At 44.9% G+C, this 13370-nt stretch overlaps 4 protein-coding genes across 4 annotated transcripts; 3 read left to right on the forward strand and 1 right to left on the reverse strand.

The window, feature by feature from the left end:
• Positions 1–190: 190 nt before the first annotated feature.
• L203_103176 (pyruvate carboxylase) lies at positions 191–4587 on the forward strand (the record flags this gene model as incomplete). Its single annotated transcript, XM_066212582.1, has 7 exons — positions 191–211; positions 532–605; positions 897–1181; positions 1228–1586; positions 1636–4039; positions 4088–4343; positions 4396–4587. The coding sequence occupies 7 exons, from the start codon at positions 191–193 to the stop codon at positions 4585–4587; spliced, it is 3591 nt and encodes a 1196-aa protein (XP_066068679.1).
• Positions 4588–4899: 312 nt separating this feature from the next.
• Positions 4900–5799, forward strand: L203_103177 (uncharacterized protein; the record flags this gene model as incomplete). Its single annotated transcript, XM_066212583.1, has 2 exons — positions 4900–5486; positions 5541–5799. The coding sequence occupies 2 exons, from the start codon at positions 4900–4902 to the stop codon at positions 5797–5799; spliced, it is 846 nt and encodes a 281-aa protein (XP_066068680.1).
• A 266-nt stretch (positions 5800–6065) lies between these two features.
• Positions 6066–11243, forward strand: L203_103178 (protein CFT1; the record flags this gene model as incomplete). Its single annotated transcript, XM_066212584.1, has 18 exons — positions 6066–6377; positions 6437–6589; positions 6637–6863; positions 6911–7635; positions 7693–7847; positions 7904–7972; positions 8027–8188; positions 8238–8373; positions 8423–8592; positions 8643–9143; positions 9194–9544; positions 9603–9795; positions 9852–10078; positions 10128–10286; positions 10342–10636; positions 10693–10769; positions 10947–11011; positions 11069–11243. 18 exons carry the CDS (start codon positions 6066–6068, stop codon positions 11241–11243), a joined length of 4152 nt encoding a protein of 1383 aa, XP_066068681.1.
• Positions 11244–11431: 188 nt separating this feature from the next.
• Positions 11432–13073, reverse strand: L203_103179 (uncharacterized protein; the record flags this gene model as incomplete). Its single annotated transcript, XM_066212585.1, has 9 exons — positions 11432–11590; positions 11643–12134; positions 12196–12225; positions 12279–12346; positions 12405–12423; positions 12480–12535; positions 12579–12609; positions 12665–12687; positions 12755–13073. 9 exons carry the CDS (start codon positions 13071–13073, stop codon positions 11432–11434), a joined length of 1197 nt encoding a protein of 398 aa, XP_066068682.1.
• Between the last annotated feature and the right edge of the window lie 297 nt (positions 13074–13370).

Below are 13370 nucleotides of genomic sequence, written 5' to 3' on the forward strand. Positions count from 1 at the left end.
ATTTCGAATCGTGTTTACAGCTTGTACCTCAGGAAATAGACCAAGTATAGCTACTAGGTGTCTTACTTTGAATTCCCTGTCCTTCTCACATCTATCTTCTTGCTCATAGCGTGGCTCCTTTGTTTTCTTCTCTATATTTATATTGCACGTGCTTTCAACTACTTCCACACAAAGACGGCATTGAGGCATCATGGAAGAACTCCAAACACCTGTGAGTCTTGCTTCTAAACTCGTTGCACAACCAGCTCTTCGGAATCCGCATCTGGTTGCGCGTTTTGGGGTGATGTGCTACTTAATCAACGTCACGCCCCTTTCTAGTGCCGGGTTGTCATAACGGGCAGAGATAAGAAAGTACAAGACGAGTGCTGACAGTGCTTTTCATCTTTTGGGTCCTGCCATCCGCCAATTCACCTTCTTTCCGAACTTGGCGTGTGCTCTTGGCTACTGTCAACCATGACTATCGACGTTGTTCCCGAAAACGGCATTGACCGCAAACCTTGCCACCATCGCTCATCCTCTACCCACCAACAGATTGAAGCTTGGGTCTCTCACCTCGGTATTGACACTTCAAGGCCTGGTACTCCTGGGGCTCCATCTGTTCACACGTATGTCCTGTTTGCTTTGGAAAGGAGTGTTTTGTAACTTGCTTTGTTTGATTTGACTGTGATCTGGTTGGCGTGACAGGCTCAGCCTAGTTTGTCTAACTCTCACGAGTTTGGTCAAATAGTTAGGCAGGCGGAATGATTGTTATAAACGTTGGCTTTTCGCAATGTCGTGACTGGATCCAAAGGACCTCCGGCTAGCTCACAACCAATCCTTTTGTCATTGTGGACTATTGAAGCTTTGCTGCTTGAACCTTGCATCCCTCGTCTGTTGCTCTGACTGACTTGCCACAGTATTCATGGCCTGCGAAAAAAGCAAGCTGGCCACACTGGCCCGCTCAAGAAGGTCCTCGTCGCTAATCGAGGTGAAATCGCTATTCGTGTATTTCGTACTGCCCACGAGCTCGCCATGTCCACAGTTGCTATCTATTCTTACGAGGATCGCATGGGTGCTCATCGATACAAGTCGGATGAGTCTTACCTTGTCGGCAAAGGCATGACTCCCGTTGCTGCATACTTGGCCCAGGACGACATTGTCAGACTGGCTTTGGAGCATGGCGTTGACATGATCCATCCAGGGTGTGTGATTTACCTCTCCTGCAAGATTCTCCTTGACATGATGTAGTTATGGTTTCCTCTCAGAAAATGCAGGGTTTGCCAAAAAAGTTGAAAATGCTGGTATTGCTTTTATTGGCCCTCGGCCTGACACTATTGATGCTCTTGGAGACAAGACCAAGGCCCGAACCCTTGCTATTAAGACTGGTGTTCCCGTCGTTCCTGGTACACCTGGTCCAGTTGAATCATACGACAAGGCTGCTGAGTTTATTGAGCAGTATGGCTTCCCCGTCATTATCAAAGCTGCCATGGGTGGTGGTGGTAGAGGTATGAGAGTTGTCCGAGACCAGGCGAGCTTTAAAGAAAACTTTGAGAGAGCTGTTAGTGAAGCCAAGAGCGCTTTCGGTGACGGTACTGTCTTCATTGAAAGTATGTTTAGACCGTTGCGATCTTTAAGACATACTAAGCTGTGATGTAGGGTTCCTCGATCGTCCCCGTCATATTGAGGTTCAGCTTCTCGCAGATGATGAAGGCAACTGTGTTCATCTCTTTGAGAGAGACTGTTCGGTCCAGCGGCGACACCAAAAGGTTGTTGAGGTTGCCCCAGCTCCCCACCTTGAAGAGTCTATCCGACAAGCTATTCTTTCTGATGCTCTTAAGCTTGCCCACGCTGTCAAATACCGCAATGCTGGTACAGCCGAATTTTTGGTTGACCAACAAGGCAGGCATTATTTCATTGAAATCAACCCTCGTATTCAAGTTGAGCACACCATCACCGAAGAAATAACTGGTATCGACATTGTGGCTGCTCAGATTCAGATCGCTGCTGGCGTCACTCTCGAACAGCTCGGATTGACGCAAGATCACATTCACCGTCGAGGGTTTGCTATTCAGTGTCGTATCACTACTGAAGACGCAGCAGCTGGCTTCCAGCCCGACACAGGTAAGATTGAAGTTTATCGATCTGCTGGAGGAAACGGTGTCCGACTTGATGCTTCTTCTGGCTATGCCGGTGCGCAAATCACACCCCACTACGACTCCTTGCTTGTCAAATGTAGCGTCAGTGGTGCCACCTATGAGGTTGCTAGGCGGAAAATGCTTCGAGCTCTCGTCGAATTCCGTATTCGAGGTGTGAAGACAAACATTCCTTTCCTTATCCGACTTCTCACCCATGAAGTCTTTGAGTCTGGATTGACTTGGACTACTTTTATCGACGACACTCCCGAACTTTTCAAGCTTGTTCACTCTCAAAACCGTGCCCAAAAGCTTCTTGCTTACCTTGGAGATCTTTCTGTCAACGGCTCTTCCATCAAAGGTCAAATGGGTGAACCCGGCCTTAAAACTGAAGCCATTATCCCCTCAATTGTCGACGCCGAAGGCAATGTGATAGACACTAGCGAGCCTTGTGAAAAGGGATGGAGAAAAATCATTATTGAGCAAGGTCCTGAAGCTTTCGCAAAGGCAATACGGAACTACAAGGGTTGTCTTATCATGGACACCACCTGGCGAGACGCCCATCAGTCTCTCCTTGCCACCCGTATGCGAACTGTCGACATGGCAAACATTGCTCGTGAAACCTCGCATGCTCTCCAAAATGCGTACTCTATTGAGTGTTGGGGGGGTGCCACCTTTGATGTAGCAATGAGATTCTTATACGAGGATCCCTGGGCTAGGTTAAAGACTTTGAGAAAGCTGGTCCCCAACATTCCTTTACAGGCTTTGGTCCGAGGTGCCAACGCCGTTGGGTACACTTCGTATCCTGACAATGCCATCTACGACTTTTCTAAGAAAGCTGTTCAGGCCGGTTTGGACATCTTTAGAGTCTTCGATTCTCTCAACTATTTAGAAAACATGAAGGTTGGTATTGATGCTGCTAAGAAAGCTGGCGGTGTCGTAGAAGGTACCATCTGTTATTCCGGAGATGTCGCCAACCCCAAAAAGACAAAATATACCCTTCAATATTACCTTGATCTTACTGATGCGCTTGTCAAGGAAGGTATCCACGTACTTGGAATCAAGGACATGGCTGGTTTGCTTAAACCTGAAGCTGCTAGGTTGCTCGTCGGTGCTATTCGGAAAGCTCACCCTGACTTACCCATTCATGTTCACTCTCATGACACTGCTGGTATCGCCGCTGCCAGTATGATTGCTTGTGCCACTGCTGGTGCCGACGTTGTTGATGTCGCTATTGACGACTTATCTGGTTTGACCTCTCAGCCTGCTATGGGTGCCGTCGTCAGTGCCCTTGAGCAGACTGGTCTTGGTACTGGGATCTCTCATGAGAACATCCAAGCGTTAAATCAGTACTGGTCTCAAATCCGGAAGCTCTATCAATGTTTCGAGGCCAATGTTAGAGCGTCCGACTCTGGTGTCTTTGACCATGAGATGCCGGGTGGTCAGTACACCAACCTACAATTCCAAGCCTCTCAACTTGGTCTTGGTACTCAGTGGTTGGACATCAAGAAGAAATACATTGAGGCTAACAAGCTTTGTGGCGATATTATCAAAGTCACTCCTTCTTCCAAAGTCGTCGGCGACTTTGCTCAGTTCATGGTTTCCAATTCTCTCAGCGCTCAAGACGTCATCGACCGAGCAACCACCCTTGACTTCCCTTCTTCTGTTGTCGAATTTTTCCAAGGCTACCTCGGCCAGCCATATGGTGGCTTCCCTGAGCCTCTCAGATCCAACATCATTCGAGACAAGCCTAGGATTGACCAACGGCCAGGTCTCAGCATGTCTCCTCTCGACTTCAAGAAGATTAAGGCTGATTTGAGGCAAAAATATGGCCCACACATTACCGACTTTGATGTGGCGAGCTACTACATGTACCCTAAGGTATTCGAGGAATACCAAGGTTTTGTTGAGAAATTTGGTGACCTTTCGTATGTATTGCATTTGATTTTGTTAAGGAACAGACTGACGCATTGCAGTGTGGTTCCTACTCGTCACTTCCTCGCCAAGCCAGAGATTAACGAAGAGATGGCCATCTCCATCGAGCCCGGAAAGACTCTGACTATCAAGCTCCTTGCTATTGGCCCTCTTGAGCAAAGCAAGGGTACTCGAGAATGCTTCTTTGAGCTCAATGGTGAAAGCCGAGCAGTCGTTATTATTGATAGGAACGCTGCTATCGAGCACGTGTCCAGAGAAAAGGCTACGAGTGATCCAGGAAGCGTTGGTTCCCCAATGGTGAGCTTTTGACATGGGGTATGGTCCGGAGCGAAGACTAACGACATTTCAGTCTGGTGTAGTAATTGATGTTCGAGTGAAGGAAGACCAGGCCGTCAAGGCTGGTGACCCTTTATGTGTCCTTTCAGCAATGAAGATGGAGAGCGTTGTATCCAGTCCGGTGTCTGGTAACATCAAGAGAGTGCTAGTTAAAGAGAATGACTCCATTGCTCAGGGTGATTTAGTGGTAGAGATTACTCATTAAACTTAATGGTAAGAACAAGTTAAGATACCGAATGTCTATTAAGAAGTCTTTGAATGGTGTGTATGCGGCAAGAAAAGGTTAAAGAGATTGAATGCATCATCTACATTGCCTCTGATCTTCTCCAAGTGAGGAGGTCTATGAAATGCAAACGAGTCTGTCAAAAAGATGATCCATACGGGGAGGCATGATTACGTAAACTCTTTAAAAATATTCAACCAGAGACTTTATAAATACTATTCTTGATTTTTCGACAACCACGGATAGATTTCAACAAGTTTCATCGTCAACTATCTTTTAAGTCCATATATAGAGATGAGGTGGAATATTGGCTCAACATCTTCCTTATCTACTATTCCCATTGACCATTCCCTTCCAGTCGACCACCCTCCCATTCCTTCATCCTCTTCTCGTCCACCAGCTCAATGTCCCATGCACCAAGCTGCTCCTTCACAAGCCTCTGCACCTGCCAAGTGTCCTGTTGACCTGGAAGCTATGGATCCTGCTACCAACATGCCAGTTAACCTCTCATTGTCAAAGCAACCCGGCCAAAAGCTCAATTTGCCGACCGAACGAACTTCATCTTCCATTCCTCGTCCTGCTTTTGCCCCCGCTGGCGAAGCTTATGGTGCTGGATCAACGTGGGACTATCCATCTCCTCAGCAATTCTACAATGCTTTAGTGCGGAAGGGCTGGGAAACGCCTGAAGATAGTGTTGAAGTCATGGTAGCCATTCACAACTTTCTAAACGAAGAAGCCTGGAATGAGGTGTTAAAATGGGAGAAGAGATTACCCGGCGGTAATAATGCCCAACTGGTAAAGTTCCAGGGGAGGCCGAGAGACTTGAGTCCAAAAGCCAGATTACACTTGTGGGCTGGCAAGCTGTTTCCTGAAAAGTTCAAGTGACTTTCCCTTCTTCAAGCGATCATACATTCATTTGCTTACTTGTTATGCAGCACCGAGCCTCCGTTTGATAGGCATGACTGGGTTGTATCCCGTACCCTCCCATCTTCAAGCTCTGCGTCCTCAGAAACTCCTGCGCCTCAACAGACAGTGACAACTCGTTATGTCATTGACTATTATTCTGCTCCTCCAGATGAAGACGGAAACCCCGTGTTCTCATTAGATGTTCGGCCAGCGCTAAACAGTTTTGAAAGTATTAAACAGAGATTGTCTGTCGGACTTGAGGAGTTTCTGAAGGGCAACAGTGAGTAGGTAAGGTTCTTAGATTTCTAGACAGGTTGCCTCTATGCATCTCGACTCTGTGGCGCCCTCGACTCCCATCAGCATAAGCAGGTTTGTTTCAATTTTGCCGATGCAAGACGATGTATTCGTCTTCCCAACACATAATTGGAGTTCTATTTTGTTAGGCTCGCCAAGGCTATGGTGTTAGGCGTGCCGTTGCTAGCTAGCAACATTTTTGTAACAAGTCAAGTATAAATAAATGTACAATCTTTTTTTTAATCAATTACCATCTCACCATGCACGCTCTCCACCAAACGCTTCTTCCCTCCTCATCTATACACTATTCTCTCTTTCTTCCGAATTTCACTCCATCTACCATCTATCCTCTACCAAACCCGCCAGCTTTACTTGATGCCCCAGACATAAAGGTTGTCGGTAATCTGGTTGTTGCTGGCGCTGAGGTCTTGCGGGTGTTTGAGATAAGAGAGGAGAAGGTTCCCATATTGGAGCAGGATATTCAGAGCAATGTGGTTGACGGCCAACAGACTAACGACGATATCCAGATGGAAGAGCTTGGAGATGGATTTTTTGATGAAGGTCTTGCAGATGTGGGTCGCTTACAACCAGAAGGATTTCGAAGTTGTTTTTAGCTCATCCGTATATGTAGCGCTCACCGTTAAACTACGAGACAAGAAGACGGTTACACCTCTTGGCCCATCACGAATTGCATGGGACAGTGACTGGTCTGGCACAGTTGAGGACAATTGAGAGTAGCACAGATGGCTTGGATAGATTGATAATATCATTCAAAGATGCAAAGGTGCGTCTTAGCATCATTTGTTGTCTTCTCTTACGCACTTCTTGTAGATGGCGCTTTTAGAATGGTCCAAGGGAGACATTGCGACCGTCTCCCTTCATACTTATGAACGATGTCCTCAAATGAATACTGGCGACTTGCAAAGTTATATTCCAATCCTTCGGACAGATTCCCACTTCAGGCTAGCTGTCTTGACCCTTCCAGAGGACTCTCTGGCTATTCTGCCTGTGATACAAGAGCAGTCAGAGTTGGATCCAATATCAGAGGGCTTTACACGGTAAATATCCCATCATCTCTCAAATTTATAAACTAAACAGTTCCTAGTGATGCTCCATATTCTCCATCATTTGTCTTGTCCTTATCAGACGTCTCCTCATCTCTTCGAAACATTCAAGACCTCATCTTCCTTCCTGGCTTCCACTCCTCAACAATTGCTCTTCTCTTCTCACCAATGCACTCATGGGCAGGAAGATATCAATCTGTCAAGGACAATTTTTGTCTCGAGATCCGAACATTTGATATTACTTCCGGTGGGACGTACCCCCTTCTGACTTCTGTTAAAAACTTGCCAAGTGACTGCTTGTATCTAGTAGCCTGTCCACCAGAACTAGGTGGTGTTGTGGTGGTCACCAGCACAGGTATCGTTCATGTCGACCAAAGTAGCCGTATCGTCGGAATAAGAGTCAATGGTTGGTGGAATCTTGTGACAAATCTCAAATCATCTTCCAAGTATGAATCTCACAAATTGAGCTTGGAAGGTTCTCGGGGTATCTTTGTCACCTCTCGCGATATGCTTTTGATTCTTCAGAATGGTGATGTCCACCAGTTGAGGTTCATCATGGAGGGCCGAAACGTGAGCGAAATTGAGGTGGAAGAAAAATCCAGCGAAGTACCTCCTCCGTCGACAGTCGTGAAAGTAGGAGAGAATGCAGTTTTTGTTGGATGTGCCGAAGGCGATTCATGGTTGACTAAAGTGCAGATTGAGAGGGAAGTTATCAAAGAAGAGATAAATGGGGGAAAGGAGGAAATAGATGTTGATTGGGATGAAGGTATGTACCCATGTGATCCTGTGGCCAAAGTGGCATGCTCATTTTGCCTCATGACAGATCTCTATGGTGATATAAATGGCTGTGCTTTGGACAACAAGGCTGGTAATCAAGAGCTGGGTCCAGCCAAGATATCATTGATACCATACGATGTTTTAAGTGGTGTTGGGAAGATTCTAGATGTTGAGTTCGGTATCGCAGCTACTGATACCGGTGTATGTTTGTCTAGCACGTACATGCAATCAAAATACGCTAACGTAAACTCTTTTAGGTGAGAACCTACCCCCAATTGGTAGCGATTTCAGGTGGCTCTCGAAAGTCAACATTCAATGTTTTTCGTGTATGTGAATTATTCATGATGCACTTTCATTACATCTTACAAGCCGAGGTTTAGCGTGGTATTCCTATCACAAAACGACGTCGGTTCAACGAAATTTCTAACGCTGAAAACGTTTGGTTCCTTCCAATCGACCGACCGTCAGGACATAGGCTCAGAGATATTCCAGAAGAGGAGAGAGCTACAATTTTGCTGAGTAGCGAAGTTACCGCTACTAGAGTAAGTTCAAAATGTTGAAAGAATCAGCTAAAAGTGATCTTCTTTTCAGGTGTTTGCGCTTTCCAACAAACCTGTACCACAACAGATAAACAGGCTTGATGGAAAAACGTTAGCAGCCGCACCCTTCTTCCAAAGGTCATGCTTTATCCAAGTTTCGCAGCTGGAAGTCAACCTGATGGACAATAGTGAGTTGATTCATGAATAGGAAACATGAATAGTGCCGACGACGTATAGACGGAAAAGTATTCCAGGTTATCTGCCCCAGGAGTGACAGACCGCCTATTGTCAGTGCGAGTATCTCAGATCCCTATGTGGTTATTCGCCGAGCAGACGATAGTGTCACTTTCTTCCTTGGAGACATTGTGGCGAGGTCCGTCACGGAGACACCTATTGTGACCAAAGGGGCATGTTCAATCATAGTTCGAGTAGCCATCTTGCTAATATTATCAAATAGGATTTGCCACCATGTCAAACTGTTGAGGTCTTTTCAGACACAACTGGTATCTACCGTACTTTTGAACCATCAAAATTGACTACAGAAGACGCTCAGCCAACCTCTCAACTCCCAAACAAAATCAACATTGTGAATGGTACTACACTCCGTAATCGCCAGTCTCAACTTACACAACAACAAATTAAGCGATTACAAGAGCAAGAACCTGCTATTACTTCTGAAGCGACGAGTATGGAAACTGCTATCAACCCTGCGCATGGCACACAATGGCTAGTGTTACTTACAAGGGCTGGAGAGCTGCAAATCAGATCACTACCTGATCTGCAAGTTGTACTTCAGAGTGAAGGTCTGGGATGTTCAGCTCCAAGTTTTACTGACGACTTGGGAGAAACCCACAACCTTGGAGTTGGAGAGCATAGGGAAGAGGGCGAAGAAGGGGACGATATTAGCCAGATGATGTTTTGTCCAATAGGAAAGGAACACGTTAGGCCTCATCTCTTGGTCTGTTCATTTGCCGGTCTTTTGTGCATCGCTTGCTGATATTGTTATAGGTGCTTCACCAATCTGGTCGACTTAACTCTTATGAAGCTCAACCTCGCTTTACAGTCGACGCCTCCTCTCATTCTCGACGCTCCCTTGCTGTACGGTTTCGGAAAGTTCACACTCAGCTTTTGCCTATCTCTGGTGGCATCGGTACTTCGTCATCATCAACATACAATATTATCTCATTCAGCAATATTGAGGGCTTAACAGGAGCTTTTATCACGGGTGAAAAACCTCAATGGATCATATCAAATGATACTCATCCCTTGAGGGCTTTCGCTTTGAAGCAAGCCGCCATGGCATTTGGCAAGACTACCCATCTTGGAGGAAAGGGGGAATATTTTATCAGAATTGAAGATGTAAGCATAAAACATATTGAATGATGCAGAACTTATCCTGACAGAATCACTCAAATAGGGCTCTTTCATATGTTATCTACCTCCAACATTGAATACAGACTTTGCCATACCCTGTGATCGTTATAGAATGGAGAGACCTTATACGCGAATCGCGTTCGATCCAACATCGGCGCACTACGTGGGCGCAGCAAGTATTGAGGTGCCTTTTCAAGCATATGATGAAGAAGGTGAAATACAGCTGGGGCCTCAGGGCAAGTATTTCACATGTACTATGCAAAGTTTGCAGTTTAATTAACAAAATGCATAGGCGAAAACCTCATACCACCAACAAATCAACGGTCCACTCTTGAATTATTCTCACAAGGCTCTGACCCGTGGTGTGTCATAGACGGATACGAGTTTGACCAGAATGAAGAAGTCATGAGCATGGAAAGTGTAACCCTTGAATCTCCGGGAGCCCCAGGAGGATATAGGGATTTCATTGCTGTTGGGACAGGTTTTAACTTTGGTGAAGACAGAGCGACACGAGGAAATGTATGTCTAAAGAACGTCCCATACAAGGTAATACACTGACCATGTTCAGACTTACATCTTTGAGATTCTTGAAACCGTTGGGTCACGGGAGGGCAGCATTAATGTTTCTGGTTGGAAGCTGAGATTAAGGACGAAAGATCCAGCAAGACATCCTGTAAATGCAGTCAGCACTATCAACGGATACTTATTAAATACAAATGGCCCCAAAGTAAGTTGTCGCGCCCTCACACTGTTATAAAATTGCATCCTTATCTCTTTGACAGCTTTATGTCAAAGGTCTCGATGACGATCAACAACTCATGGGTCTTGCGTTCCTTGATATTCAACTATACGCGACCACAGTCAAAGTCTTCAAGAACTTTCTCTTGATTGGTGACCTTTGCAAGAGTTTTTGGTTTGTCTCATTGCAGGAAGAGCCCTATAAATTCACTACTGTCAGTAAGGACTTGCAACATGTCTCGGTTGTTACAGCAGATTTTCTGGTGCATGATGGTCAGGTGACATTTATCTCAAGCGACAGAAATGGAGATATCAGGATGCTTGATTTTGATCCGACTGGTAAGTCGCTGTCAGATAATGACAGTCATAGAAGTGAAGGCTCATTCATTGTAAAGATCCAGATTCCTTGAACGGCGAAAGGTTAATGCTCAAAACAGAATTTCATGCTGGATCTGCAGTCACAGTGTCAAAAGTCATTGCAAGAAGAAAAACAGATAAAGAAGCTTTTGCTCCCCAAACACAAATAATATATGGAAAGTCTTGAGCATTGAGAAAAAGAAGCAATGCTAATTTAAAAAATGCAGCTACGGCAGATGGTGCTCTAACATCGGTCGTGTCAGTTAAAGATGCGAGGTTCAAACGACTACAGTTAGTTTCAGATCAGCTGGTTCGAAACGCGCAACATGTTGTTGGCCTCAATCCGAGGGCATTTCGGTAAGTCTATGTATAGTCTTCAAGGCATTATGTCAGTTAACATGAGCAATAAAACAGGACCGTTCGCAATGATCTACTTCCTCGACCCTTATCAAAAGGAATTCTGGATGGCCAGTTGCTTAATCAATTTGCGCTTCAGCCCCTAGGGCGACAAAGAGAAATGATGAGGCAAATTGGCACAGATGCAGTAACGGTAGCAAGTGATTTGCAGGCGCTCGGCGGTTTTTGGTGATAGTTGTTTCAGAGGAGGGCAAGTGAGGTTGAGTATCAAATATTGGTGAAATAAAACTGTGGCAAAATAAAACGGAAGGAGTATTTGTATTTCTCTAGAACACAAAACGTCTTGAGACGATTAGCATGATAAAATGCAATGCATATTATAGCACAATAAGGTTTTATAAACCTACAAGACTCAGGTTACTATGAGCTTTTCTGGATAGCAGCAAGCCGTATTTTCTCGACGATTTGTTCTACCCCCAAAATATCAATATCCAAGAATGTACCTTCCAGTGGATGGTCGTCCGTCAAACTTTCCACAAGGCTTTTTAAAGCTACAAAATTGGACACTTGGTCTCGAAACTGTTCAATCACCTTCAGTCTTGTACTAATTGTGCTCTGCATTAAGACCTACTGGTGTCCTTTCCAGACCAGAAGTGCTTGGAACGACGAAGAAGTATGTGTAGCTCACATTTCTATTGGTGTCCAACATATGAGGTAGTCGGAATTTTTGCGGGGCTGAAAAATTGAATGAAGATTTGGTTGTTTTTTTCTTACTGTTTTTCACTAATGGGCTGGGAGTTTCATGAGAGACAAGTCCTGAGCTTTTGTCGGGCACTGGGCTAGACAATCCAGGTTTTTGCTCTGCTGTTTTGACAGAGTTCCCCATATGTGGTTCCTTCTTGACTTGATTTTTCACGGGCATGAAACTCTCCACGTTATCATTACATCCTTCGTCTCTCTCGGTTTTGTTTGATATTTCATTACAAGCTCTTGACACCACACTTCCGAATATATCCCAAATTTTTTTGCCCACAAAACAGACTACCTTCGGGCGGTACTTCACAAACTTGAGAAGAAGTTGGTATGTATTGAGGCGCATCTCTAGGGTAGATAGCTCACTTTGCTAGCTCCTCATCAGCTATTTAAAAATATTATTAGTGACTGGATGTAGAGCAAGAACAAACTTCGGAGGTTGGACGGTCGACAAGATTAGTCTTCAGATTTCTCAGTACCACACCGAGGCAGGCGATGCGTAATGGCAGCTTACTAAGCCATAATTATACTCGTCGACAATATGATGGTCTTCTTTCGGTGACATCAAACGAGATGTCAATCCTATGTCCATAAGATCAATGGGCATATTATGACCCAACAGAATTATTGGTACAGTTACCTGACTGATGTAAAGCTCTCTAAACCCATATTAGCCAGACAAGCCAACTAAATCGATGTAGCATGTTAGACTTACCCAAAATTTATTAGTTGGGTGAGCGAAATGATGCCCAGATTCTGAAGATTGTTTGCCTAAAACCTAAGTCAACGACAAAAAGTCTTGTTTTAATAGCACAATTGTCTCGAGAAGAACGTAAAGGCCTCACCTGGACTGCAAAGGTTTAGCACAGAGAAAGCAGCACATGCTTTGTTTTATAGTACGTACTTGATGCCACAGAATACCACTAACATGAGTTAGAAACCAGGTGCATATATTTTAGAACAAAAAAGACAGAGTTCCACAGAACCCACAATCTAAATTGTCCGAAAGCAAGTCATTGACTGGTCTTAAATGCTGATAAACCTCTGGAGAAGCATAACCTCTAGGCTTTTTGATCACTTTTGAAGCTGCCTTCTTACTTGGACTTCCCGATAGCTCTTCTTCGCTCTCCGCGTACGTCCTCTTTTTCAACGGAGACGCAGCCGTTTTCAACGGCGACTTCCCGCAGGAAGAAGACTTCAGAGTGTATGGTTTGGTTTTCCTGGTAGGATTGTATGCGTATTTTGCCAATTTGGCAGCGAAAGCTCTCGAAGCTGGGCTAGGGTTCTTTGCCTCCTCGTCACTTGTCATATCTGATTCAAATTACTGTTCTTAGGTCAATTATAGACGTCGTCAAAATGTTGTAAACTGCCAAAGATATTAGAAACAAATGGACAATCAAAGTGGAGCTAGGAACGACTTAAGAAGCCCCCCAATATTGACTTTCTATCGTTTGCTTCCGTCATCAGGCGCGTAACGCGTCGTAAAGAATATATTTAAAAAGACCGAATTCATTAAGCACATCATTACAGCCAAGTCAATATCTTCCTTTAAAAAGTGTCGCAGTAGGCATTTTCATCGAGTTCTCAGCGCCACTCTCTCGGCATA

The sequence above is a fragment of the Cryptococcus depauperatus genome, chromosome 3 (genome assembly GCF_001720195.1).
Source record: "Cryptococcus depauperatus CBS 7841 chromosome 3, complete sequence".
NCBI lineage: Eukaryota > Fungi > Basidiomycota > Tremellomycetes > Tremellales > Cryptococcaceae > Cryptococcus > Cryptococcus depauperatus.